The 27,629-nt window shown below is 42.8% G+C and overlaps 4 protein-coding genes across 5 annotated transcripts; all 4 read right to left on the reverse strand.

Moving 5' to 3' along the window:
* Window positions 1-1,098: 1,098 nt before the first annotated feature.
* Window positions 1,099-1,473, reverse strand: LOC115666427 (receptor-like protein 35). The gene has a single exon (XM_030588155.1). The coding sequence runs from the start codon at window positions 1,471-1,473 to the stop codon at window positions 1,099-1,101; it is 375 nt and encodes a 124-aa protein (XP_030444015.1).
* A 183-nt stretch (window positions 1,474-1,656) lies between these two features.
* On the reverse strand, window positions 1,657-5,509 carry LOC115665882 (receptor-like protein 6). Its single transcript, XM_056316683.1, has 5 exons — window positions 5,323-5,509; window positions 3,843-4,736; window positions 3,638-3,690; window positions 2,938-3,298; window positions 1,657-2,078 (listed from the first exon to the last, which is right to left on the reverse strand). The coding sequence occupies exons 1-5, from the start codon at window positions 5,507-5,509 to the stop codon at window positions 1,657-1,659; spliced, it is 1,917 nt and encodes a 638-aa protein (XP_056172658.1).
* Window positions 5,510-11,479: 5,970 nt separating this feature from the next.
* Window positions 11,480-15,511, reverse strand: LOC115662893 (receptor-like protein 7). The gene is made up of 3 exons (XM_056316684.1): window positions 15,432-15,511; window positions 12,241-13,847; window positions 11,480-12,138 (listed from the first exon to the last, which is right to left on the reverse strand). Exons 1-3 carry the CDS (start codon window positions 15,509-15,511, stop codon window positions 11,480-11,482), a joined length of 2,346 nt encoding a protein of 781 aa, XP_056172659.1.
* A 6,705-nt stretch (window positions 15,512-22,216) lies between these two features.
* Window positions 22,217-25,872, reverse strand: LOC115662894 (receptor-like protein 7). Of its 2 annotated transcripts, XM_056316495.1 has the most exons (2): window positions 24,945-25,871; window positions 22,217-23,567 (listed from the first exon to the last, which is right to left on the reverse strand). In XM_056316495.1, the coding sequence occupies exons 1-2, from the start codon at window positions 25,391-25,393 to the stop codon at window positions 22,232-22,234; spliced, it is 1,785 nt and encodes a 594-aa protein (XP_056172470.1). In that variant the 5' UTR covers window positions 25,394-25,871; the 3' UTR covers window positions 22,217-22,231. The 2 variants fall into 2 exon arrangements, with proteins under 2 accessions (XP_056172470.1, XP_030440841.1); XM_030584981.2 differs by having other exon boundaries at window positions 22,217-25,872.
* Between the last annotated feature and the right edge of the window lie 1,757 nt (window positions 25,873-27,629).

Consider the following 27,629-nt stretch of genomic DNA (forward strand, 5'->3'; position numbering starts at 1 on the left):
CTATACATCAGTCCTCACTCCTTTCTCAACTTTCTTTATACAAAGATTTCGTTTTTTTCCTATTTTTGGCTGGTCATTTTAATCTTTTTAACATTTTGTAATCTCTTGGTGAACAACTCACACATACCATGGGCCTACTTTATAAGTTCAATATTTTCTTTTTTGAGGGTAAGGGCACTAGAAGTCCTAAAATTTGTGCAAAAAAGCTTTACCCATTAATTAGGATGAGATTGACCTATTTGAAAGTTCTAACACTCGGTTATACTTTTGCTATAAGATTTTGGACTGATGATACACTTAATCCTCAATATTACGTAGTTTTCTAATTTGGCAAATAAGTAATGTTGCAAAGTAAAATTTTCAAATCCAAACTTAGGAGCCTTCAATTAGTTTCGAATAGCATTATGGCTTTAGGTTTAGACTTTACCTATTCAATAGCATTCCATCTTAGTTGAAAACAATCTTCATTGAAGAATCTACTTCATTGCAAATTTTTCATGCCAAAACTCCGGGGAAAATGGTCATATAGTTCTGTCGTATTTTGATTTCTACGCTAGATGCATACCTACTTTTTTCTCCCAATTTGTAAGCAAGAGTTCTATTGAGCAATAAACATACCTGAATCTCAGTTGAAAGAACAACAATACACCTTTTCAAGTTTAATAACTATTCGACCAAAAAAAAAAGTTCAATAACTGAATCTTAGTGAAATCCTGATGGACGTGAATGTTTGAACAATACTTTATCCCAAAATCGATAGTAAGCAGACCTCCATGATTGGATAAACACTAACGGACCAAAAAATACCCAGAAGCCAACAACGAATCCAAGTGGTATGCCCAGGTAAAACCACTTCTTCTTGCTATCATCATTGTTGCCATCGTCACTAGCTTCTTTCGTTCTGTTTGTGTTAATTGAGCAACTTTTGTTGAGCGGAAGCCCACACAATCCAAGGTTTCCTTTGAAAGAACTTTCGGAAAATGTAAGAAATTGTCCACTAGCCGGGATGCTTCCCACAAGCTAATTGTTTGAGAGGTTCAGGAAAGAAAGGAAATGAAGATTTGCAATTTGAGCCGGTATGGTTCTATTGAAGTAGTTTCATGACAGGTCCAACAACTCGAGCTGATGCAGATTCTCCAAAACAGGAGGAATTGAACCCGAGATGGCATTATGCGATAGGTTTAGGAAATAAAGTGCTTCGAGATCCCCAAATGTGTCTGGTATTGGACCCTCCAATCTATTGCCTGAGAAGTCGATCGATGTGAAAATAGTCAGAATCTTGACAAGTTCTATCCGTAGACCTTTCAAGGTTACACTCATCGTATCTTGACAATTGAATCCACTCAGTGGGAGGAACTCATATTCCAGGTGATTGAAGTCTACATTGGCCTTCATAGCCTCCCAAGATGCGAGGAGACTTGCAGGCAGCATGCCGCCGAAATCATTTGAAGACAGGTCAATGATTTGAAGCATCTGCTAGGTGCCGAGACTATGCGGACATCCAATTTCCCCATGAAACTTGTTGGATCTTAAAACAAGGACACGGAGAGTTGATACAGCCTTGAAATGGCATGGAAATGTCCCATCTAGTTGATTGTCCCCGATGTTCACATACTCCAATGTTGTGCAATTTGCCAACGACATTGGAATCCGCCCCTATAAAAAATTCTCACTGAAATCCAATGTCTTCAGACCACATGTTCCAGGGATGTTTTGTGGAATATCACCATTCAACTGGTTATCTCTCAGATTCAATACCTTGAGGGACTTCATCACGAAACAATCAGGAATAGTTCCATTCAGTTGGTTACGAGATAAGTCGAGCACTTGAAGAAATTCAGCTTTGTAAATCGACTTCGGGATGGACCCATGGAAATTAGTTTTTGAAAGGGAGAAGAACATCGTACCTAATAGGTAGTCGCCAATGTCATCGGGAATAACAGAATCGATATAGTTACTTGAGAAATCCAAATAGACACCGTGTGATGGCAAAGGTAGCATATTCCCTTGGAGCATGTTTAAATGGAGGTCGACAACAGCCAGATCAGAAGGAATATTGGGCAGAGGTGTTTCCAAATCTACAAATAAATTAGAGGAAAGATTGAGATACAATAGATCTTCTCGTGTCCATATCCTGTTGGATGGTTGTTTGTAAAACAAACAAAATAATGCTCTTTCCTTTGTCCCACATAGGAAAGTTTTGAGAAAGTGGGTCGCTTTATAACTGTGAATATCTTCTTGCTCCTTAGAGTGAAGATAATGGGGTGTGTGCTAGTCCACACAATACCTGCGTGCGGGTGCGCGATTTTGACGCTTGCGCGGCCACGGTTTAATTAGCACTAATCCCTTTATATTTTTATTTTATTTCGTAAGGTTATCTTATTAATTTTTATTAGTTGAAAGGTTGTTTTTTGTTTATTAAGTAATTTTCGAAATTATGAAAATTCGGAATTATTTCTTTCTTTATTTATTTATTTTATTCCGAATTTTACATGTGTCTTTCTAAGATAACTTTTGGAGATTATAATTGTTCAGTTTTCAATCTTTTCCGAAGGGTTGCATCTATTCAGTTTGCAACTTCTTCCGAAGGAATATCTTTGTTAGCTTTGCAACCTTTCGTGAAGAGTTGCCAATGTTGTTTAAGACCAATTTCTATATATGTCAGTTTTTGGCAAGAAAGAAAACAGAGATCAATTTCTTCAAGTCTTCTTTCGAAAACTACATCCATCATTTCTTTTGTCTCCTAGAGAGACCCTGGAGAAATACTAGAATTGCTATCTAGTATTCTCATTTTGAGACTTTGTTGTATCCTGGAGGATTTTTGCCGGTGACCATTAGCAACAATTGTGGGGCAAATAAATCCTTAAGGAAAGTGATATCACGCCTCAAAGTCCGACTTGATTGCTCTTTTGATTCTAAGCCATTTATTTTCACAACATATCCATCTTGGTATCTCCCCTTGAATATAATTGTGGGAGAGGTCGAGGGAGACCAGTGTAGACTGGTTAGCCAAAAACTGAGGCAATGATCGCAATTGGCAGGAAGCCAACTTTAACGTATGAAAATCAGGGAAAGAAGATGCAGCAGCAGAAGCAGACGCCATAGTGTTAATGGACTTGCCATTGTATGAAAGATCATGATAAGCTAAATTTCCAAATCCCCGAAGTGCATCGATATTCATTGAGCCACTGAAATTATCGGAAGAAAGTGAAAGGTAACCAAGCCCTTGCAGTTTGAATATGGATGCTGGTATTGGCCCCTGTAACTGATTGCTACCCAAATCAAGCATGCCCAATTGCTATGAACAGACATTCGGATATATGATAAGCTGACCAGAAAATCTATTGTGTGAAAGCTGTATCATCTCAAGTCGGGTAAGCGTAAGCAGAGCTGAGGGGATGTTGCCTTCCAACAAATTGTTTCGCAGGTCTAGATACTCAAGATTCAGAAGATCTTCCCAGCCAATAGAGGTGATCTTACCCGTTAAATCATTATGGGATAATCTTATTTGGGTCAGATTTCTGGATGCAAATGGTGGAACCGGTCCAGAAAATTGGTTAAATGAGAAGTCCAGAAGAGCCAGTAGAGGAAGTTTCACAATCGAGCTTGGGATTGATCCCCTGAAACTGCAATTTACCAGTTCTATGCTAGACAATTTCTTGAGATTACCAATGGAAACAGGAAGTGTACCTGAAATGTTTGTGTTGCTAAGAAACAGGTTTTGAAGAGAACTATGAGCAGGAAATTCCGGCAAAGGACCCCGAAGAAGCATATTGAGCGACAGATCAAGGGTCTTTAATGTCGGTGCCCGAAAGATTTCACGGGAAATTCTCCATACAAACCACAAAAAGCTAGGCTCAGAGTTTTCAAGCTGGAAAAATTCGCTAAGAACTTAGGAACTGTGGTGTAAAAGTTATTGCCATAGAGTTGAATGACCGACAGATTAGCAAGACTCATAAGAGAAGCCTTCAGAGGACCGGACAGAGAACAGTTAGACATGCTCAACACCTCAAGTTTCGGAACTGAAGAAGACAACGCGTCGCACCACCCACTCCCCTCAGCAGACACATCGACCAAATCAAGGTAGAGCTCCCTCAACTCCACCAAATCCCCAATCAGTGCCCTCAAAGAGGGCTTCTCAAGTTTCAGAAAAGCCGGATAAGAGGAAAGACAAGTGAGATCAAGAGAACGTAGCTTCCTCAGGCGAGATAGCTCCGCCGGAATCTTCCCCACGAATCCAGCATTGGACAAGTTGAGATGTACCAAGCGGCTGAGATTTGCGATGCCTGATGGAATCGTCAAGTAGTTGAAGTAGTTGAAAGCCAAGTTCAGGCTCCGAAGGAACTCGAGCCTGAAGAGGCTTGACGAACCGTCGATTCCGCCAGAGATAGACTCGTTGCTCAAATCAAGACCAATGACGAGGCCGTCCTCGCACGTCACGCCGCTCCATGAATCGCCACTTCGGTCCCACTGTACTAGCATGGAAGACTTGGAGGCGTTGAAGACGAGGCTGTTTCTCAGCTTGAGCAAGAGCGATCTCTGGTCGACGCCGAGACACTGGGCTGAAGCTGAACCCCCAGCAACCTCGAAGGAGATGGAGATCATGGATATCGCAAGAAGAAGCCATGAGACGATCGAACCGTTCATCGGAAGAGGCTGAAGAAGAGGGCGGGAAGAGGGAGTCAACCGAAACAGTGTCCACACTTCATGGAGGAGCAGTCCGAAGTCAGTGCAAGCTGGATGTCATTAGTTATCAAATTTGACTTATTATACTTTGGAATTTACTGAGGAAAATCGCGATGCTGCCCAACACAATTACTTTCTTTATTTAACATAATTTTTCAATTAAAAGAAAATGCTATATCTTCTTTTCTAGAAAAAAAATATCATCCTTTTCTCTTCTAGAATGATGGATTGCTTTATCATGGATTGTCAGTGTGGGATGCTGACAAATTTTAAGGTTCTGTTTCTCTCAGACGGACGTTCTAATCCCAATGCCATCGGAATTCCATCGAGCTCTGGAAGACAACCCGCAAAACCACTAAGTTACAATCGACTCGACCAGGTCAACTCTGGACATTTCAAATCTCATATCTCCGTCCTACTCCTACCCATCAATTCGCTCGCTGAATGAGAACTCACAATTCTCCCAACTGACAGAGACTCGAGTCGCTTAAAATCTCAGCACTCGACGTCGCAATGCCGATCAAATCCAAAACCCACCCACCCACAAGAGAAAGCAGAGAGACCCGGAATTTCCCGAGCCCAACACCCGTCACATTGAGATCGATCGCGGCAAGTTCCAGCGCGACCACGACTCACCTCGGGTTGTGGAACAGGGGCCGACCTTGTTGGTGTAGAGAGGGACGGGGTCGAGCTCCTTGTAGCGATGGTCGGACGGGGTCGACATGGCAGCCTGAGCGAAGCAGAGCGCCAAGACGGCGAGGTCGAACATCGGGGGGATCATCGTCTTCTGCCTTGGCAGTGAAGGGGCACTTATCACAAACATCGTTGGAGATATTTTGTTTAAGCTGATGATAGAGCACAAATATGTGTTCGAAGCTCTATCCACTGGTGATAATTTCATGTTATCTTACAGGACCTCGGTATGTTTTATCGCTCCTATTCTCCTCTCTTCTCCAGTACTCTCTCCTAAAGATTGTAATTGTTAATGAAGTTAGTTTCAGCTTAAGTGTATTTTGCATCAAATAGATAAAAAATCTAATAACCCCGAAATATTTTTACATGATTATACAGTTGCTGTAAAGTTAGAATATAAAGAAAAAAGAAGGCAAACAAATGAGCTGAAACTACAAGAGAAAGCAAGTCGTCGTCCAAACTCGATCGGGCGGTGGAGGAAGTGTAAAGAGAGACGGCCGAATGGTTCCCTCCAATGAGTTGTGCCTCAAATCTAGTTTTACAAGGTTTAAGAAGTCCTTCCCATCGAGGGGACTTAATCTCTCCGGTTAGAGCATTGCGGGGATAGCATAATATATCTGAGATTCTTGGACATACTGGATGAAGGAACTGAACCCAATTAGATTATTCAAAGACCAGTCCAAAGCAAGTCAACTCCGAAAGGTTCCCCATTAAGGTCGGGATCAATCCACTCAAACTGCAAGTAAACGATTCTAATCACGATAAGTTTTTGGGATTACCGATTGAATCCGGAACCCTCCCTGAAATATACGTGTAACTCAGGACCAAAGCCTCAAGATAACTATCCTCTGGAAAATCAGCAATCACTCAGACCAAAAATCTCCATTTTTCCCAACTTTCTTATTATTTTTATATTTTGAATGATCTTGGAAATTTTTTGAATAAATAAAGACTTCAGTCGGAAGATATGACATGGAAACCTAATTGAACTGTGTTTGTTGGTCTTTATTTTTGCATTCTTTCATATATATCGCGTATTTTTCCCTTTCAAACTAAGGTGAAGTAATTATTGTGCCTATTGAATTTAAATGGTTATTGGTGGAACTCGGGGAAATTACCAAAAAAAGTCCTAAATTAATTGCTTTTGTACCAATTTAGTCATAAACTTATTGGCTAGCGAAGGCGACTGGCTCTCGCCGGCCTAGGGTTATAAAGAAAAAAGAAAAAAGAAAAGAAAATTTATTTAAAAAATTCAGAAAAAGTTTTAAAAAACTGTCCACATTAACATAGGTCATGCCACGTGGGAAGGCCAGCGCTAACTAAACTGCCGTGCCAGTAATTTCCGGCCAAAATTGGCTAGAATGACTTATTTGGCAAATCGTCAAAAAGTTTAGAACTAAATTGATCAAATTAAAAGATTTATGATTGAATTGGTATAAGTATAATATGTTTAGGACATGTTTGATAATTTTTCCAGTGGAACATATTTGTCACATCCTAACCTCGGGGTTGTTAATGTGACGTTCCAGGCGCATTGCCGTCCCGTTTATTTTATCTTCTCATTATGAGCATGCGGAAGCATACAACAAATACCTAGACAACAAGAAGCAGTCAAGAAAAACGACTTAGCAATACACTACTTCTTATATTACATGAGTGTATTTTACAAGCCTCTTTCTACGGGCATTTTTCTCTTTTCAACACACTACACGTATCCGCATAGGCTGGGGGAATTCCTATCTTCTCTAGCGTGACTACAACTCCCAAAACTGATGTGAGACTTCCATGCCTATAAATCTGAAAAATAACTGAGTGAGTCGAGGACTCAGAAAGTAAAACTCACTAAATTCCGGATAGGATGACGCCTCGCCATCGAATAAAGCACATGTCATAGCCACATCCATTGATAGCAAATCAATAGCAAAGATGTTTCAAACACACTTGTTTTTGTGAATGAGATGATCTCAACATGCCTTTTAACCAAGTAACAACATTACAACCAAAAGCATGCACACGAGAGATTCATTTTCTCAACCGTTGATACGGTTCTTCCGGAAATTCTTTGGGCAACATCCCCTAATCTAAGGGTGACGGCTTTTCATCCGAACTTAATTGAGCAACGTCTCCAATCAAGGGCGACGGCTATTCATCCGAACTTAATTGGACAACGTCCCCAATCAAGGGTGACGGTTATACTTTTCCCTTGTGCGACCATGCCAACAAGCATCATACCAACTTGAGTACTTCACACGAAGTGTGTATCATGTCATGTCACCTCTAAAGTCTTAAGTCATGCCGGACATGAAACCAAGTTCGTGGCCTGAACCAACCGGTTATGGCGCCGACCTACACCAAGCAAGGCTTGGATCGGTACGCCTCAATACTGACCTTCCAAGCAAGGCTCATTCCAACACGCCTCGACACCGATCCGAACCAAGTGAGACTTGTTCATGACCCGGGTGTTCTCTCAAACATGATGCTAAACACATTAGCAAACCTTATAAATGTAAATGCAAATACGGCAAGCTATATCAAGTGTTCACAAATCACGGAATTCATGCAAGCACCACAAGCACATGACTCGCCCAACAACGCAACATGACACCCTAGCCAAGGTTTAGCAAGTCTACTTACAATCCTCCAAGGTTGATGGCCGGCGGTGGCCTAGTGGCGAACCTACCGACACGGCGCGGCACGGGCACTGGCGCGGGCAAGAGCGCAACCGAGAGGAGATAGGGCAGCCTAGAGAGTGAGTGGCGTGAGGGAGAGAGGAAGAGGTGATAGTGCAGTTGTGAGCCAAAGGTGGAAATGCAAGAGGGGGCTCATCTATTTATAGGCAAACATTTCATCATTGCTTAGCCAATTGGACCAATAGAAAACCTTGAAGTGGCAAACCTATTGGGTTGATTTGGCTAGTCTAATAAGTAGGAGTGGCAAGTCTAATAAGAAGAGGTGGCAAGCCTAAGCCTTAAGTGCACACTTACCTTCTTCACATTGGACCACTTAGGGTGTGAATCATTCTAGTATTAATGAAATGCAATGATGTATAAGACACCTAAGCTAGGTGACTCACCATCCTTCATTTAATGTCTGGATTTGGTATAATCATGGGCTTTGGATTTGATCTTATCCAATACTTGCTCACCAAGACAAGCTTTCTTCTTTTAGAGTATTCTATTTTGTCATTTTCCAAGAATTAAAGCAATCATGAGGATGTCTTGAAAGTCTTTGGCCATCATTAGTCTTCCTTTTCAAGCTTTCAATTAAGGCCATTCATTCCAAACTTGGCATCCAAGTCTCCAGTCTAGCGTCATTATACCCTACTAAGTCATTTAAGATCATTTATTGCCTAACTTGGTTTCTAAGTTGTCAAGAAAGCCATTAAGTCTAAGATCCTCATGATGACTTCAAGATATGTCTTGGGTCCCTCTCTCTTTTTAGCTTGGGCGTGTACATCATTGTCTTGGTCTCCAAGACACAAATTATTGGTATCTTCCTCAAAATACCTCACTTATTGGCTTGGTGTCTATTATTAGTGTCTGAGTTAAATTATTAGCAACTTAGTCAAGTCAACTTGTCATCTTATTCCAAGAAGCATTCTTGGCGTGAACCATGTGGCCTTATCAAGAAACATTCAATAATCGGGGTCCTTGGTAGTTCTAATGGTACATCTTTCTTTGAACATCCAATTTTTACTAAAACTTGACTTAACAAGGAACTAAGGTAATTATTGGTTTCAAGTGCCATAAACGATCGACCACCCCATTTGGAATTGAGATTCAGTGTAAAAATATGTCCGAGCCAAAGACCGGGCTGAACGGCACAAGGCCAAACCCGCTGAAATGTCCTGGCACATGGCCTATTCGGTCGGCCTTGATCGGGCGCGGGGCCTAGCACATGGTCAAGCCATATGGGCGCAGGGCTGGGCACATTGCCGAGCCATAGGGGCGCCGAGCCGGCTGCACGGACGCAGGGCCGAATGCACGAGCGCGGTGCCGAGCCGCAGGGTCGGTGCACCGAGCGCATGGCTGGGCCACACAAGTGAGGAGCCGGTACTTGGGCCGAGGAAACGCATTGGCTCACGGTCGACACAATGCATGGCCTGTGGCCAAGTCTGATTGGCACAGAACTAGGTCTGGGTCGGAACTAATGGGCACAAAGCCTGGCACAAGAGTCAAGCACAATGATTGGTACACGGTCGGGCACAAGGCCGGTCCGTGACCTAGCTGACCGGCACAAGGGCCGGTCCATGACCGAGCACAAGACCTGGCTTGCATGGCCAACACAAAGCCTGGTCCACGACCAAGCCACGAGGCTCTTGGCCTGGCACATGGCTCGTCTATGGCCTACCCGACTCAATGCGACGATTCATGGCCAATTTGCGACCGGTCCACGTTCGAGTATTAACGACCCATGATCAACCCTCAGTTGTCATGTAGCCGCGTGGAATCAAGTACTACGAGATCGATCCATGGTCATCCGCGACCGATGCATGGCCAAGCGGCATTATCCGCGATCGACACATGCCCACACGACACCGATTCCATGATCGTCCCGGACCTTCCCACTAGTGACCCTTATGGTCGAAAGGTCAATCCATGGTAGAATCACTCTAATCAACTTACGTGACTGGAGAGTCATTTCATTATCGATTACTTGGCCAATACATGGACGATCCTTTGATCGAGCCATGACCAATCCTCAATACACTCGTTCCGACCATACCATCCGTTCCATTACCGACCCTCGGATCGGACCGCTCGTCAATTCCATGGCTATTTCTCTTAGCCGTCTCGGTCCAAATTGGGGATGTCACAATATTCTTTGATTATCATGTCACATGATTCAAATCTAAACTCCTCAAGTACATTTCTACTGTTGAAATATTTAATAGCGATGTTGGCATTTCGAGCAGAGCTTCTGTTATTGTTCCAACCTCAGCAACTTAGCTTCAGAAGCATATCTAGAGAAATCGTATTAGACCAATGAAATTTGTGACGTATTGGTATCATTTCTTGATAACGCTTTGGCTGCTACTCTTAATTTGTTTTTTAGACCATGTGCTACCACATGGAACTACTCTATGACATAAATTATGGTACGATGAAGAGCATTATATTAAATGCAGGATTTAACAATTCTAGAGAACTTACTAAATGCTAGCGCCGGTGATTGAAATTAGCAGACTTTATTTCTTATACAGCATGACTGTTGACTTGAAAGCATCAGTAATCACTAATCAGACAATTGATGAAGTCAACGAGTCACCTGGGTTCCAATTGCACACACCAAGCTTAAGAATTCCACGCACTTTGTTAGAGCTGGGAAGATGGCGCCCTTGGTAAAGTTTGGCGCAGTACATGTATGAAGAAATTTCGTGTTATTCAAGCTTGAAGAATTTTCTTTATTCAAGGACTTTCCTAGCAATAGACGTACAGGTCTTGAATTTCTCAAGCCCAATCATCTTCTACTAGATGCACATCCTCAGTTCTACTTCATAGACGATTGGCAGTTTATAATGGACAATCATGGAGAGGAAAAACTGTCAACTTACCCCAATCAAGCATAATGACCAAAGTTCAGCGAACATGATAACATTGCGAAAGTCTGAACAGCAAGTCGTCCCAAAACTGATAATACACACTCCTCCATGGCTGGATAAATATTAGCATACAGCAAAAACCCCAGAAGCCGACAACAAATCCGAGTGCCATGCTCATTTAAAACGACTTCATGTCAATCCAGCCATTGTCCTCGCCATGTTTGGACCTTTGAGTTGGAACAGCATCTGCTTCTTCAGGATTGGTTGTTATTGGGCAACTTTTGTCAAGTGGAAACCCGTGTAGTCCTTCATTACCTTCAAACGAACCTACTGAAAATGTGAGAAACTGTTTGCGTGCTGGGATCATTCCGACAAGTTGATTATAGGAGAGGTTCAGGAATGAAAGGAAGTTCAGATCTGAAAGCTGCACCGGAATTCTCCCATTGAGGTAGTTCTATGACAAGTCTAAGGACTAGAGCTGCTGTATTATTTTTCCTAATGAGGGGGGTGGATAGGACCTGAAAGCACATTGTGCGACAGGTTGAGAAAATAGAGTGCTCAGAGATCTCCCAATGCTTCTGGTATTGGAGCCTCAAATCTATTGCTCAAGAAGTCGATCGAGGTGAAAACAGTTAGGATCTTCATTAGTTCTAGATGCAGAACTTTAAAAGTAAGACTAACTGTGTCCTGATAATAGAGATTGCTCAACCGAAGAAACGGATATTGAAGATGCTTAAAGTGCAAATTGACCTTCATGGCCTCCCAAGACATCAGGAAATCTTCAGGAAGCATACCGCTGAAATTGTTGAAAGCTAGGTCAACAATTTGAAGCATCTTCCATGTGCCACTATTGACTGGACAACCAATTTGCCCGTGGAATTTTTTGGAATGCAGAACAAGGATTCTCAGGGTAGATATGTTCTTCAACTGGCATGGGAATATATCCTTAATCCGATTGTTTCCAATGTCTAACACCTCTAACATGGAACATTTAGTCAAAGAAATCGGGAGCTTTTCTGTCAAGAGATTACCATTAACATCCAAAGTCCTTAAAAGACACGCGGCTGGTAATGTATGCGGAATTCCTCCAGTCAGGTTGTTATTCCTCAAGTTTAACACCTTGAGAGTCTTTAACATTGAGCACTGAGGGATAATTCCCATCAAATGGTTGTTAGAAAGGTCAAGTACCATGAGAAACAGGGCTTCGCAAATTGATTCTGGGACGGGGCCATGGAAATGATTGTTTGAGAGAGAGAAGAAAATTGTGGATCCCAGGTGTTTACCAATATCATGTTGAAGAACAGAACTGAAATTGTTACTCGAGAAATCCAGGTATGCACCATTCGGGGGCAGAGGTAACGTTTTCCCCTGGAGCTTGTTTCTGTGGAGGTCAATAACAGAGAGACTGGAAGGGAGATTAGGTAAAGGTTCTCCCAATTTCTCGAAGAAATTGAAGGAAAGATTGACATAAGAAATATATGCAATCTCCCATATCCATTTTGGTATCTCTCCATGAATGTGATTGTCGGAGGGGTCTAGATGGGCTAATGTGGGTATATTTTCCCAGAATACAGGTAACGAACTCAGCTGACAGGAAGCCAGCTTTAAAGTGTATAGATTAGGGAAACCAAACATAGCAGAAGTGGAAGCAGTAGCATTAACTGACAAATGATTATGGGAAAGATCGAGATATGTGAGGTTCTTGAGCCGCTGAAACGCATCAATGTGCAATGAGCCACTGAAATTATTAGAAGAAAGTGAGAGGTGGTTAAGTCCTTGTAGTTCAAAGACATACGCTGGTATGGGCCCCTCTAAATTGTTGCTGCTCAAATCAAGCCCCGTTAATTGATAGCAAGAGACATTTAGAGACCCACTCAGCTCACCAGAAAACTGATTGTCGGACAATTTTATGATCTTGACCGAAGGAAGTACAAATAGAGACGGGGGAATGCTGCCCTCCGGTGAGTTGTACCGCAGAACTAGATATACAAGGCTTAGAAGTTCTTCCCATCGGGTGGACTTAATCTCTCCTGTTAGAGCATTGCGGAATAGCATAATCTGTCTCAGATTCATGGACATGCTGAACGAAGGAACTGAACCAGTAAGATTGTTTAAAGACAAGTCCAAATAAGTCAGCTCTGACAGGTTCTCCATCGTGATCGGGATCAACCCACTCAATCCGCAATTGAACAATTCTAATCTCGACAATTTTCTGAGATTACTGATTGAATCTGGAAGTCTCCCTGAAATACTTGTGTCACTCAGGATTAGAGTCTCAAGAGAACTATCCTCCGGAAAATCGGGCAAAGAAACCTGAAGAAGTTGGTTCAATGATAGGTCAAGGGTCTGAAGGGTCTGCACCTGAAAGATTTTACGAGGTAACTCTCCATACAACCCACAATAACTCATATGCAGAGCAGTTAGATTGGAGAATCTGTCGAGGAACTCAGGAACTGCGGTTGACAGGTTGTTGCCATTGAGTTGAATGAATGACAAATGATGAAGATTCACGAGGGAAGAGTCGACAGGACCAGAGAGAAAGCAATTAGACATGCTCAGCACCTGAAGTTTTTGCACTGAAGAGGACAATTCATTGCACCACTCATTTCCCTCGGAAGACAGGTCGATGCCATCAAGATGTAACTGTCGTAGCTCCGTGAGATTTCTGATCAAGGTCTTCAAATTGGGATTCTTGAGCTTTAGTGTATCAGTTCCACGGAAATAAAGAAGAGAAAGATCAAGAATGCTTAACTTCCTCAAGCGCGCTAACTCTATCGGAATCTGCCCAGAGAATCCAGCATTGGACAAATTCAGATAAACCAGGCCACTGAGATTTGCGAAGCCAGACGGAATTGCAGAGGATTTGAAATCGTTGAAAGCCAAGTTTAGCTTTTGAAGACGCTTTAGTCTAAAGAGACTTGCCGAACTGTTAATATTGCAAGAGATTGATTCGAAGCCCAAGTCTAGACCAATGACCTTTCCATCCTCATCGCACGACACACCATTCCAAGGGCGAGCAGTCCGATTCCATGTAACCAGCTTGGAAGATGTAACAGTATGAATTTTCGATCCTTTTCCCGGGATTTAGGAAATGAATTTGACCAATGCACTATAGTGAGATCTCACCCGGGACCCGCGCATTCTCGGGATGCTAACCTTAGGGGTAGGGCCGTTACGGGATTGAATTCGCACGACCAAAGAACTTGACCTGGGTTTGATCTTCGACCATATGGATTGGCGAGGGAATGTTTTGAGCCAACCGAGACCGGTCTATTTGATTGATCGTGTCCGAAGGGAACTAGTGACAGACCCTTGCAATTATATGACAACCGAGGTCGTCCCGGGTGGAGTAAACTTAAACGTGATTTGACTTAGTGTCGGTCACGGGTCGAGAGCGCATAATTCCAGAGAGCCACCCGTTAGCCAGAGATAAGCTAAAGTCACGATTGTTCAATTTTAGTCATTTCTTAGAATTCGGGCCCGGGAATCGAGAATTTTGAAAGTGACAATTTTGGACGGCCGATGACGTTTTTGGCTTGGCCAACCTTGGGGCCAACCATTTTTGCAAAAAATGGATTTCGGTTCGGGGCCAAGGAAAATTACGATTTTGCCCCCTGTGGACACCGATGTTGGATTTTGAGGCCGTTTGAGGTTATTTTTCGCGGCCAAGGTCATTTTGGGGTGGCCACGCACATTCAGAGTGGTTTTGGCCAAAAATTGGAATTTCGACAAAAATTGGAAAAATAATATTATTTTATTCCCAGGACTTTGCAGTCAGTTTTCGAGGACTTAAAAAGTGAATTTCGCGATTCCAACGCCATATTATGTTGGCCACGCACATATGGAACGCGTATGTGCGAAAATTGGAATTTTGACCCGGGACCGAAAAATTACCAAAATGCCCTTGGACCCATTTTTGGTAATTCCGAATTTTGGATTTAATTTTGGGATTAACCAAGGTGAGTTTGACTTAATCCAGGTCTGGTCAGCCTTGGGTTAGTGACAAATGACCATTTTACCCCTAAATTATTGGATGAGAAGGAAAGATAGCCATTGGATCAAGGGCAAAATTGTCCAATTGGCCTAGATTGAGACACATGGATTCCACTCACACCAAACTTTGACTCATTTGACCAGACTATTCTCTCTCTCGTGAAGACCATTCAGCCATTTCCCCCAAAATTTTCTCTCTTTTCCGTTTCCATTTCTAGATTACGTTTACGCTCAAGCCGTCTTGTTCACGCCAGAAGCAGTACCGGCGGGCTGCCGGCCGCCCACCAGCCGTCGCCACAGCACCCTTGGACCTCCCTCTCACCTGTTCAGCCACCACAGCCCCGGTTTAAACCCAGAACAGCCCTCTCTCTCTCTTTTTCTCTCTTCCCGTTCCGTAAACAGTACCGTCGGAGCTCCGATCGCCGTTCCGTCGACACCCAGCCGTCCAGCACGTCCATACGTCGCCGCCCAGCACTGTCCGTAGAGTGTCCGTACTGTTACTGTTCACCGTACGTACAAATCACTGTTCACGCCGGACTGTACGGACGCCGCGACTGTCACAGGCACCTCGTCGGCCACCGTCCCAGACCTGTCCATATGGTGTCCGTATGAAAAATTGCATTCACGCTTTGTTAAATGCGTCGCCGCGGCAGTTTGCTCCATTCTTGCCGCTTTCCGGCCCGTTCCGGATACGTACTGTCTCGCCTTTTTTGGGTAAGTGTTTTCCCCAAATGTCATTTAGGACCTCGGGTATTTCTAGACTCGTTTGAAGTTCGGTTTAAGTGATTTTAGGGACTGTTTGTGGCTGTTTTGTGGCTGTCTTCGGGACTAAGTTAGGGGTTGAATGTTTGGAGGTTGTGGGCTAATTGGGCGACGTAATTCGAGGTTTAGGAATGTTGAGTTAGGGCTGTGATGTCGAGGATCGATCGGGAATTAAATGGGTTTATCGGATTAATTGTGTAGTTTGCTGTCATTGGCTTGTTCTAGTTTGTGCTTGGGCCGAATGGGATGTGGTGCTATGCCGTGTGTGTGGCCGTGAGGCGTGGTGGCGTGGACATGTGAATGTGCATTGAGTTCGTGTGCCGAGTGTGGGTGATCATGTGGTGTTCGTGTGACGAGAATGCGTGTTTGTGAAGTGTACGTGAGATGTGAATTTGGTGCGTGGCTATGTATGTGTGAGGCGTGTATGTTTGGCCGTGCGTGTGCTGGTTGTGTGTAAGTGTGGTTTGAATGGAACGAGGATATGGAAATGTGAGATTGGTTGGAAAGGATCCGTCCTGAGGCGTGTACGTTTACGCGGGACGATGCCGTCCCCCGACGAGGTGACGATGCCGGCCCGACGAGGTGTCGATGCCTCGGCGTGGTCGAAGACCGTTGGCACGATGCGTTTTACGCGGGCGCGATAGAAGGAAAGTGTGTGTAGGATTCCGTCCTGAGGCGTGTACGTTTACGCGGGACGATGCCCGGCCCGACGGGGTGACGATGCCTGACGAGGTCAGAAGACCGTTGGCCTGATGCGTTTTACGCGGGCGCGGTAGTGGTGGAAAGGTTGAGAATGAGTGGAATTTGACAAGACAAGCGAGAGGATTGTGGAAAGTGACGCATGGTGTGAGTAGCATGCGAGTGTGTTTGTATCGTGTGATGTGATGCTTAATTATGGGGTAGAAACTGCTAGGCACGGTATGGGACGTGCCCAAGTGGCTTTTGTCTTATAATTAAGGCACGCGCGCATCTGTGATTCCTTGCTGTGATGTGTTGGCTGTGTTATTGTCTAACGTGCAGGAACGTGCGTGATGGATTCCAGGTAGGGTCGCATGTGATTGTTAGTTTGGCCGATCGTTGTGTGTTATGTGTGTTTTCGTCTGGCGGTACGTGAGTGCCTACGTGGGGTTTGGGGTTGTACACTTATTGAGATTCGTCTCACGGTTGTATAACCGCCACTTTCAGACCCCCGGCCCTAAACCCGGGAAGTGCACCTTTTCTTTTTGGAAGTCCGGGGAGCTGCTGTTGGTACCCAGTGGAGCTGCAGGTGAGTTCCAGAGATTCAAGCCAGAAATTCAGAAGCAGAATGGAAGAGGGCGACCCTTAGGTTTTTCCCTAGGGTGTTTTAGGGGTTGTATAACTTGGGTTATCCGATAGTGAAGTTAAGATAACCAAACCCCTGAACTTTTGTTTAAACGGTGATTGAGGATGTTAGTCTGTATTTATGTCTGTAATATGATGTTTGTATATTTGGTGTTGTATGAATATGTGGTTGCTGGATTGTTCTGTTGTTCTACCCCGTTGTCGTCATTATTTGTCCGGGGTTTTGTTATTCGCTTCCGCATGTGGCTCTGATGTTTGGGTTGGGTCGGCGACGTTCCTGGGACGTCGCATCATTTCGACCGGAGCAGGGGATGTCGCGAGCTCGTTGGGGTTCGGGGCGTGACAGAAGACACAGATGCATTGAAGACGAGGCTATTTTTCAGCTCGACCAGCAACAATTCTTGATCGCCGAGACATGGACTAGAAGCCAATGCTAAATAGATTCTGAAGAAATTGGTGCATATGAATGGCAAGAGAAGCCACAACAACTGCGAGGTTCTCATTGGATGCAAACTTCGATACTATTTTACAGAGTTAGTGAGTGAAAACATACAAGAAGTTTCGTTATTATTGGAAGGCAGATAAACATGAACCTCCTTGTATGGGATTTCAACGGAGCTGTGTTTGCTCTAATTCTTATCGCATCGTGTCATTAATTTTTCAGTCCCTATGCGCGACTATCTTATGTTGACTTGACTTGCGATTGCGAATTCATCAAACCACTTTATTGAGCCATTGGCGGCCTTCGGTGGTTCTTGACTGCTGGCGAAGAAATATTTCCCTAGGACATCGTTCCCCGCTTTCTACAGTACAAGTTCCCTTCTAGAGAGCAGATATTCATATCGCTCCCATTTTATATCTAAAAGGTTCATTGTAATCCGGACCTGATGTTCTGTTTAATGTTCACTATTGGGAAAATAAGGAAATTAAAGATGGAGCTCTCAGACTCGTTTACATGTTACATTTGGACCCATCTTCGCAAATTAAGTGATCCGTGTTTCTTGGTCTTTAGTCTTTACTTTTGCATTCTTTCCCATATGTCATATTTTTCTCCTTTCAAACTAAGGTCAAATCTTTATTGTGCCTCTTGAATCTACGATTAATGGTGGAATAGTTTCTCTTATTATCCTGTCTCATGATTCAGAGCTAAGCTCTTGAGGTACATCATTTATGCCTTTTGAATATATAAGCAATATGTTGGGATTTCGAGCAGCGGCGCACTGCCACTATTACGGTTCCAAGCTCGTCTGCACTAACGTGAAACTCGTGAGGTTGCGAGATGATGTCAGGCTCGATAATGGCTTGAGCTATTTGACCAAGTAATTTGGGCGAGTGGCTGGAGACCACCGGAACAAATGACGTGTGAAATTGACCGGGATTGAGTGCAAGTACTTTGGCAACCCTTGGTCCGGCTACTATTACTTTCATTCTCTTTGTTTTTACCGTCATTATGGCCCTCTTTGCTACTTACGGATATCATCATCCCAAGAATTAACCAACCTCAACAACTCAGTTTCGTAAACATAACTAGAGAAATCTTATTAGAGCAATGAAATTTGTGACCTACCTAGTTTCATTTCTAGATATGGCTTCGGCTGCTACCCTTAATTTAATTTAGATTGCTTAAAACTAACATTTTTGTTGCAGTTAAATCACGTGCGACCACATGGAACTAGTGCATGACACAATTTAACGTGCGATGAGGAGCATTACATTACTTTTAGGATTTAACATTTCCGGAGAACGTACTAGATCTCAACGCAGCCAATCGAAATTAGCGGACTGTATTTCATGTATATCATGATAGTTGACTGGAAAAGCAGCAGTCATCACTAATCAGACCATTGATGAAGTAGTCAAACCCAAAAGCTGCATGCACCACCTTTGGTCCGGTTTGGCGGGTACACGCTTGAAGAATTTTTATATTATCCAAACTTGACAAATGTTCTTGATTGAAGGACTTTCCTTTCGGTAGATAGACAGAACAGGTCTTAAAATTCTTTATTTAATCACCCTCTCCGTTAAGCATTGACAATTATGGATAAGAAACACATTAAACTACTCCAAGCATTCGTAACGATCAAAGTACGTACAATAGCTTTAAGTTGACTTGACTATGGAAAAATTACCAAAACAGTCATAAATCTATTACAATTATGTCAATTCAGTCATAAATCTTTTTTTTTATCAATTCAGTCCTAAACCTTTTGTATTTGTGCCAATTCAGCCCATCCGACCAATTTTGGCCGACCGGCGCTGACGTGGACGCCAACTGGCGTCGGCCAGATCCTTTTATTTTTTTTGAATTTTTTATATTTTTTTTTCCTTTTCTTCTTCTCTTGGCCGGTCCAGCGACTGGCCAGTGTCGTCAGCCACTGGGGAGGCTCGCCCTCTCCAGTGTGCCGGCGAGGGTGAGCCTCGACCTCGCCATCCTGGGCGAGGTCGACCGAGTAGCGGCCATGGCGAGGCCGCTCCACCTCCCCCAGATCTAGGCGAGGTCGAGCGGCCTCGCCATTGCCGCTGCTCGGCCGACCTTGCCCTCATCAGTGCCGGCGAGGGCGAGCCTCACCAATGGTCAGTGACCAGTGTTGGTCGCCGGCCTTAGCCCCTGGCCGGTTGCTGGTCACTTGACTGGCTAGGGAAAGAAGAAAAGGAAAAATAAAAAAATAAAAAAAATTCGAAAAAAAAAAGTTTAAAAATATCACGTCAGCGTCGGTCGACATCCACATCAGCGCCAGCCGGCCAAAATTGGCTAGATGGACTGAATTGGCACAAATACAAAAGATTTAGAACTGAATTGGCAAAAAAAAAGGTTTAGGACTGAATTGGCACAATTGCAATAGGTTTATGACTATTTTGGTAATTTTCCCACTTGACTACAAAATGCAAAATTGTTGTTCCAATGGTGCTCGACGATTTGCCGATTTCTAAAACTCCGTTTATGACAAAAATGGAATTTGTTCCGACAACGGTGTATACATAATAACGTCGGTAGTAAATTCAAAACATTTTTCATAAGTACAACATGACCAATAATTTGTTAGTTCAGTCAACTATATATAAATTACTAATGGATTAACAATTTTACGATCAGCAACTCCAAAGGTACCACTTATGTTTAGATTTTACAAGTGGGCGCATAATAATTTGGAAGTTATCAGTAAAATAACAAGCAAATCAACAGTTTTTAACAGCGTCTAATCCACGTGAGAATATGACTGCAAAAAAAATCCACATGAGAAAAAATTCGTCACTAGAACGGCTCAAAGTTGGACGGAGACCCTTAGTATGAGGACCATTTTGAACAGAAGAAAAGTGAAGGAACGCTGTTGAATTTCAAGTAAGAGTACAGGATTCTGATGGCATTTTCCTTCTGTCCTGCCAGATAGGACATTGTTTGCGATAGCTACTTCGAAATTTTTTCCTGTTTAATATCCTTCTAGTTACAAAGAGGATAAGTTTTTCGACGATTCTAGTGTTCTGTGAAACAAAATACGGAACACTGTTATGTGTTGTTGAATTCATGAAATGGTTGACAACTGTAAAGCCCCATTGTTAGCAAAAGTTGACGGGGCGATTTGCTTGTCTGTCACACGTCATTAACTTACAACCATTTTTAGAGAAGTACCATCATTATTTGATTCTTTCAAATTATTGACTATTCCAAAAAAAAATTTACCAGTATTTAATTTCTTAAGTTACCAATGTGTTAAAGTTAATAACTTTTATACGAGATTACCAACCTTAATTTCAGTTACTCACCAACGATTATTTTACTTTTTCAATTTACCAACCCTCTTAACGAGTCAAATACTAGCGTGATAAACTTACCACGTAAGAGTCTATAATTTTATATAAGAGTTAGCTTCATACTTTGGTAGATTTTCGGAATAACGGCTGATCAATAAATAATCAAATAAAGGTTGGTGACTGAGTTTAAATAAAGTTAATAATTACATATAAAAGCTTGTAACTTAAGTTCCACCAATAAATAACGTAATTGTTGGAATAGTTGGTAATTTTAAAAAGAAATTATCATTTCTTTCAAGAATTGATAAATTGAAACCATTGCTGAGCTCCCAAATAAATAATCATAAGTAATCAAAGCAGTATGAAATAATGAAAAAAAAAAAAGTTGGTAGGGAGGCTCCGATAAAAGTTGGTAGCTCAAACAACCTTGCGATAAGTTCATCACATTTTCCAACCATCACCGATCATCGCTGGTGGAGGCTACCGCCACTAGGGGTGTGCAAAAGAACCGGGACCCACCCGGAACCGCCCGGAACGGGATCGGAACCGGTGTGGAACCGCCCACCCGCCCACCCGGACCGGACCGGTAATATAACAATAATATAATATATTTTATTTTTTAAATTTTTAATTAAAAAAATCTGACCAAAAAATTTTTTTAAAAAAAGAAGAAAATTTGTTATCATGTTTGAAGCTCTTGTGTAGTTGGGATACCTTGGTCATTTTTCTCAATAATTAATAGGTACCCACTTGATTTATGGATGATATGGTTAATATAATCGATTATGGTGTAGGAATTGTATGAAAAGTTATATTGTTTTCCTTTTGTTCCGTTGATCCGATGTTAATCCATAGATCTTTTTTTTTATTTGTCCAGGAAAACTTATTGGGACCGGTTCCATGGACCCGCCCAAGAACCGGACCGGACCGGACCGGCGGTCTGGTTCTCGGGCGGGCCCATGGAACCGACGGGCGGTTCTCAGTTCCAATTTTTGGAACAGGTCCTATAGCGCGCGGTCCACAGTTCCGGGGTGAGAACCGCCCACCCGAACCATGCACACCCCTAACCGCCACCAAGTCCTCCACCCCTGCTCGTGTCTCTCACTATCCCATCTTTGTCTTCTACATTTCGCTTTCCTTTTTTCATAGAACATAATTAATTTCCTCTGATTTTAATATTATTGACTTTTACCTTTTTTTGTAACAAGAAAGATATCATCTTAGCATACCACATCTAACGTACTGAGAGTTGTTTAAGAAGGACTTGATAGAGAATGGGGTAGAGTTAAAGGAACCGATCCCAAAAAAAAATAAAAATTGACGGATCCAATTGCACAAGCAACAGAAGTGTAAATACCATAGACGCGGATCAATGAACAAAACGTCTTTTTAAAGGTAATGGAGAATTATGAAGAGAAGAACAAAGGAAAATACTGTTTTTCAAGTTTAATAACTGAACCTCAGTAGAAATCTTCATGGACGTTAGTGTCCGAATGACACTTTATCCCAAAATCGATAGTAAGCTAGCCTCCATGATCTGATAAATGCTAATGGACCACAAAATACCCAGAAACCAACCACAAATCCAAGCGGTATGCCCATGTAAAACCACTTACTCTCGCTATCATCGTTGTCACCCTTGTCATCAGTGTCACTTTCAGTTGGAACACAACCCGCTTCTTCCGTCCCGTTCGTGGCAATTGAGCAAGTTTTCTTGAGCGGAAAGCAAATTGTTTCCAGTGGCGGTCCGCACAATCCGGCATTGCCTTCGAAAGAACTTGCTGTAAAGGTGAGAAATTGTTTGACTGCTGGGATGCTTCCCACAAGTTTATTGTATGAGAGGTTCAGGGAGGAAAGAAAATTAAGGTCTGAAAGCTGTCTAGGAATCGTCCCATTGAGGTCGTTCCGTGAAAGGTCCAAGGACTCAAGCTGTTGCAAGTGTCCTAGGGATGGGGGAATTGGCCCTGAGAATCCATTGTTTGATAAGTTGAGGACATAAAGCGCTTTCAGATCCCCCAGAGTATCAGGGATTGGACCTTCTAAATTGTTGCATGAGAAGTCGATTATAGTGTAAAGAGTCAAGATCTTCATCAGCTCCACTTGCAGACCTTTGATGGTGACACTTACCGTGTCCTGATAATAGAGTCCAGTCAAGCGAAGGAATGGATACTGGATATCATTAATGTCTACATTAGCCTTCATAGCCTCCCAAGTTCTGAGGTATTGAGCAGGCAGAGTGCCACTGAAATTGTTGGAAGATACGTCCACAATTTGAAGCATCTTCCAAGTGCCATTAGTCTCTACACATCCAACCCCTCCATGGAACTTGTTGGATCGTAAAACAAGGACACGTAAACTTGCAATGCTCTTCAATTCACATGGATACACGTCATCAATCTGGTTGTTTCCGACATCTAAAACCTCCAAATTTGTGCAATTTGCCAATGACTTTGGGAACTTCCCTTGCAATCTATTACTGCTGAGATCCAAAGTCTTCAAACCACAATGTTCGGGGAAATTGATAATGCTACCATCCAAGGCATTATCTCTCAGATTTAATACCTTGAGAGACTCCATTACTAAGCAATCAGGTATACTTCCCGTCAAATTATTATGAGATAGGTCGAGCACCTCGAGATATCCAGCTTCGCAAATTGATTCTGGGATAAACCCCTGGAAATTGTTATTGGACAGGGAGAAGAATATTGCTGTAGAAAGACTCGTTCCAATAGCAAGTGGAATGACTAAAGTGAAGTTGTTACTCGAGAAGTCCATGTATGTGGCATGTGGCGGCAGTGGCAACGTTTGTCCACGGAGCCTGTTCTTATGGAGGTCAAGAACAAACAGAGTAGAAGTAAGATTAGGTGGCAGTGTTTCAATATCGTCTAGTAAATTAGACGAAAGATTGAGATACAGAAGATCTTGAAGCTTCCATATCCATTTTGGTATCTTGCCCTCAATTTGATTGTTAGAGAGGTCTAGAAATACCAATCTGTGTTGCCCAGCCAGGAACTCAGGTAAAGTCCTCAACTGGCAAGAAACCAAATTTAAAGTTCCTAGGTCAGGGAATGAAGACGCCTGGGAAGCAGTGGCATTAATGGAAAAACGATTGTAGGAAAGATCCAAATATAAAATATTTCTCATCTGCTGAACCAAATTAATGTGGAATGAACCACTGAAATTATTGGAAGAAAGTGAGAGGTACTTGAGCCCTTGGAGTTCCCATATAGACTTTGGTAGTTCTCCTCCTATATTGTTATTGCTCAAATCAAGTGTATCCAGTTTGTGCAATGTCGCGTTAAAAAATTCCTTCACTTGACCAGAAAATTGGTTGTTGGAAAGTTGTAGCTTCTGAATTGATGGAAGTGTGAACAAAGATGAAGGAACATTTCCTTCAAGTAAATTGAATCGCAGATCGAGAATAAGAAGAGTCAAGAGGGATTCCCATTGGGTTGAATTAATCTGACCAGTTAGCTTATTATGGGACAAAGTGATTTGTGTCAGATTCTTGGACTTGCTGAGTGATGGAATTGAACCGGTAAAATTGTTGAATGAGAAGTCCAAATAAGCCAGTTCGGAAAGATTCGCGAAAGAGCTTGGGATATTTCCACTAAAGCTGCTATTCACCAGTTCTATTCTTGACAGATTTCTGAGTTTACCAATTGAACCTGGGAGCCTCCCGGAAATACTCGTGAAACTAAGAACCAATGTCTGAAGAGAACCATTCTCTGGAAATTCTGGCAAAGAACCCTGAAGAAGTTGGTTGAATGACAGGTCAAGGGTCTGAAGTGTTTGCACGTGGAAGATTTTTCGAGGAAATTCTCCCTGCAGGCCACAATTACTGAGATGCAGAGCAGTTAAATTGGAGAAGCGGCCAAAGAACTCCGGGACGGTGGTAGACAGATTATTGCCGTCCAATTTAATCACTGACAGAGAACGAAGATTCACAAGGGAAGAGCAAGACTCAATGGGACCCGATAGATTACAATTCATCATGCTCAACACTTGAAGTTTCGGCAGTGAAGAAGACAAGGCATTGCACCATTCACTGCCTGGAGCAGACACGTTCACTCCATCAAGGTACAACTCTCTTAGCTCGCTAAGATTCGCAGCAAGCATCTTTAGATTCGGATTCTCCAGTTTCAGTGGAGTGAGTCCAGGAAAATAAATCAGGGATACATCAAGAGTAACCAACCTTGTCAAACGTGATATTCCAATTGGAACCTGCCCTGCGAAACCCGCATTTGAAAGATTCAGGTAGACCAAATTGATGAGATTACCGAACCCAGATGGAATCTCCAAAGACGGGAAGCGGTTGTAAGCCAAATTCAGCCTCTGAAGATTATTGAGCCTGAAAAGACTCGATGAGTCGTTAAGTCCACCAGTGATGCTCTCGAAGCTCAGATCAAGACCCGTGAATCGGCCACCTCCGCAGGTCACGCCGTCCCAAGAATCATTGCTCTGATTCCATGTGACCAATTTCGCGGACAAAGAAGCGTTGAAGTTGAGGCTATTCTTCAATTCCAGCAACAGCGATTTCTGTTGATCGCCAAGACACTGGCCCGAAACCAAAATCCTGCCTATGCTGAAGGGGTTGGTTTGTGCGAGTATTAAGACCAGCCATAAGAGGAGCCAAATCCTCATTTGTTTCGAGCAGATCAGAAGGCACTCGTGTAATCGAGAGAGCCAGCTACTCCGAGTTCAAGAAATCGAAAGCCCATAAACATGTCGACCTTTAGAGAGAGGGATCTGGAAAACTTCGTGCGAAATGAGCAATTTCAAGAACAGAGAATTGCAGGTTGGAGGAGGAGGAGGAGAACAGGGGACGGTTCAGATTGGGAGCAGGGAGCAGTCAAAGTACTCGCCTGCCGGAGGGGACGATTTTGTCAAATGTTTACGTTAGCCGTGGGACTGATGATGCTACTTTCTTCGCGGACTCATGTGTAGGGAATAGCAGCAAAAGCGCGTTTTGTGTTTGTCGGCATTTCTTTATTCGTTTGCCGATTTCTTGATGCCAAATTCTTCTCAATTTCAGACGCTGGCCAAACCCGGAAAAAATCAAACTTCGGTTGGGTGGGATATGACCAGCTTTGGGAACTGGAATGCGAGCTAGTCAATGACGAAAATAGAGATAGTTAACAAGTGCCCAAATCCGAAGTTTGGTTTAGGGTTTGGAAAGATTGGGACATTGCGCTTCAAGAAGCGTGAGGTTTTTTTGTGTTTGGTCCATGCCCGTCGTAACCCGCAGGAGCCAAGATTGAATTGGAGATGGATTCGGTTTTCATGTGAGTGGACCCGTTTTTTATTTGATTGGAGATGGATTCAGCGGATGGATGAAACGGTCGCTGAAAATATCGCCTGATTTCAACCAAAATAAAGTACCTTTCCATCACTCGTTGAAGCTTGATAGCCGATTGAAAACGCAAATTTTCTATCGATGATAATTGTTGTTTTCTTATTTGCGCTTCGGTCTACTTAAGGGTTCTCATTATTTTAGTAACATTGACTAGTGTGACACCATCGTTGTTAAGAAATTGAAGTGAATATTAATTTAATTGTATTGTGGCGGTCCGTAATGGGAATGTAACTGTCGGGCTGACTTCCGAGCTAGATGTAAGGTAATTAACCATTGTCCAAATTTTCTTTCTTTTGCCCCAGTGTCATCTAGCAGAAAAGTCTCGACCATGTGCTAGATTGAAATGTCCAGTTTTGACCAAGACTGATTTCCAAGTGGGGTTTGGAATATTTGTCAGCAAGTATGAACCTAAAACTTGTAAAAGAGAAGTACAATCAAATCATAAAAATGTAAAAGAACACAATTGAATTCCAAATTTATGAAAAAAAGTGTAACGAAGTGCTTCCATTAATTTCTTCTATTTTGACGTGGCATTTTATTTTTATTATTTTGGAGAGCATGGAGTGCTGATGCGGCAAAAGTGGGCACCGCATTAAAAAAAGATATATAAAGAAAAAAGTAGGAGAATAGAGTGAGTAAATAAGTAAAGAGAGAGGGGGGAGAAAATAAGAAAATATTCGGTGATTAGTAATTACCACGTCATTAGTCTATGCGACACACGTAAAATTAATCAGCTCCATTAAAGATGTGACACGTGTCATCTGATATGGACTGGCTAAAAATAAAAAATTAAAAAAACGTTCTTTTCTCTCTCCTCTGGCCAACAAAAAAGGGCTGAACAACAATAAATGCTAAATATAAAAATCCCGATTAGAACCCTGTCTCTCCTCTTTTCAATTTTCAAGGACTTCTTTACCTCCTACTCTCCTAAAGAAGAACAACGAAGACACACTCTCTCTTTCTCTAGTACTCCCCCTCTGTCTCTACCTTTGCCTCTACCAAGTGCCCTGCCGGTCACTCCTAGCTCAGATCTGCCTCCAATACGTCGCCTCCCCCAAGATTCCCGCTGGTTGTAGCTACTAGATCCCAAGGCCCCTCTGCCTCTGTTGTCGTCTCTAGAGCCCCATTGGCGGTTACGATTCATTAATTAACTCTTCTCTTCAGTCTTTCTTTCTCACACATGCACGATCACGTTGACGCGCAATGGACAGCACCAAATCCCCAGCCGTTTCCAACGCAGGGATTGAGCACAAGGTCTACACTTGCATCGGTTTCTTGGGGAACCCTAATGATGTATACTACGATCGCACCATCTCTCTCAACCTCAGCAACTTCTTCCGAGCCTCCTTCCGATTGTGTCCCTCCGCAATATAGCGTGTGTGCATGTTATTGAAGGAAGAAGGCTTTGTCTATGTTATACTTGTGAACTGAGAGAGAGAGAGAGAGAGAGAGAGAGAGAGAGAGAGAGAGAGAGAGAGAGAGAGAGAGAGAGAGAGAGAGAGAGAGAGAGAGAGAGAGAGAGAG

Source organism: Syzygium oleosum, unplaced genomic scaffold, assembly GCF_021117445.2.
Source record: "Syzygium oleosum isolate NSW1041296 unplaced genomic scaffold, Sole_v2.1 Sole_v2.12, whole genome shotgun sequence".
Taxonomy (NCBI): domain Eukaryota; kingdom Viridiplantae; phylum Streptophyta; class Magnoliopsida; order Myrtales; family Myrtaceae; genus Syzygium; species Syzygium oleosum.

Coding starts and splice junctions, on each gene's coding strand:
- LOC115666427 (XM_030588155.1), bottom strand. CDS start 1,473: ATGCTTCAAATCATTGACCTGTCTTCAAATGATTTCGGCGGCATGCTG.
- LOC115665882 (XM_056316683.1), bottom strand. CDS start 5,509: ATGTTTGTGATAAGTGCCCCTTCACTGCCAAGGCAGAAGACGATGATC. Junction 3,691..3,842: donor TCTGAGCCTAGCTTTTTGTG/GTTTGTATGGAG, acceptor CAAACATTTCAG/GTACACTTCCTGTTTCCATT. Junction 3,299..3,637: donor AATTGTCTAGCATAGAACTG/GTAAATTGCAGT, acceptor GTCTGTTCATAG/CAATTGGGCATGCTTGATTT.
- LOC115662893 (XM_056316684.1), bottom strand. CDS start 15,511: ATGGACAGGTCTGGGACGGTGGCCGACGAGGTGCCTGTGACAGTCGCG. Junction 13,848..15,431: donor TCCGGCGTGAACAGTGATTT/GTACGTACGGTG, acceptor CAATATTAACAG/TTCGGCAAGTCTCTTTAGAC. Junction 12,139..12,240: donor TGCATACCTGGATTTCTCGA/GTAACAATTTCA, acceptor GCCCCGTCCCAG/AATCAATTTGCGAAGCCCTG.
- LOC115662894 (XM_030584981.2), bottom strand. CDS start 25,393: ATGAGGATTTGGCTCCTCTTATGGCTGGTCTTAATACTCGCACAAACC.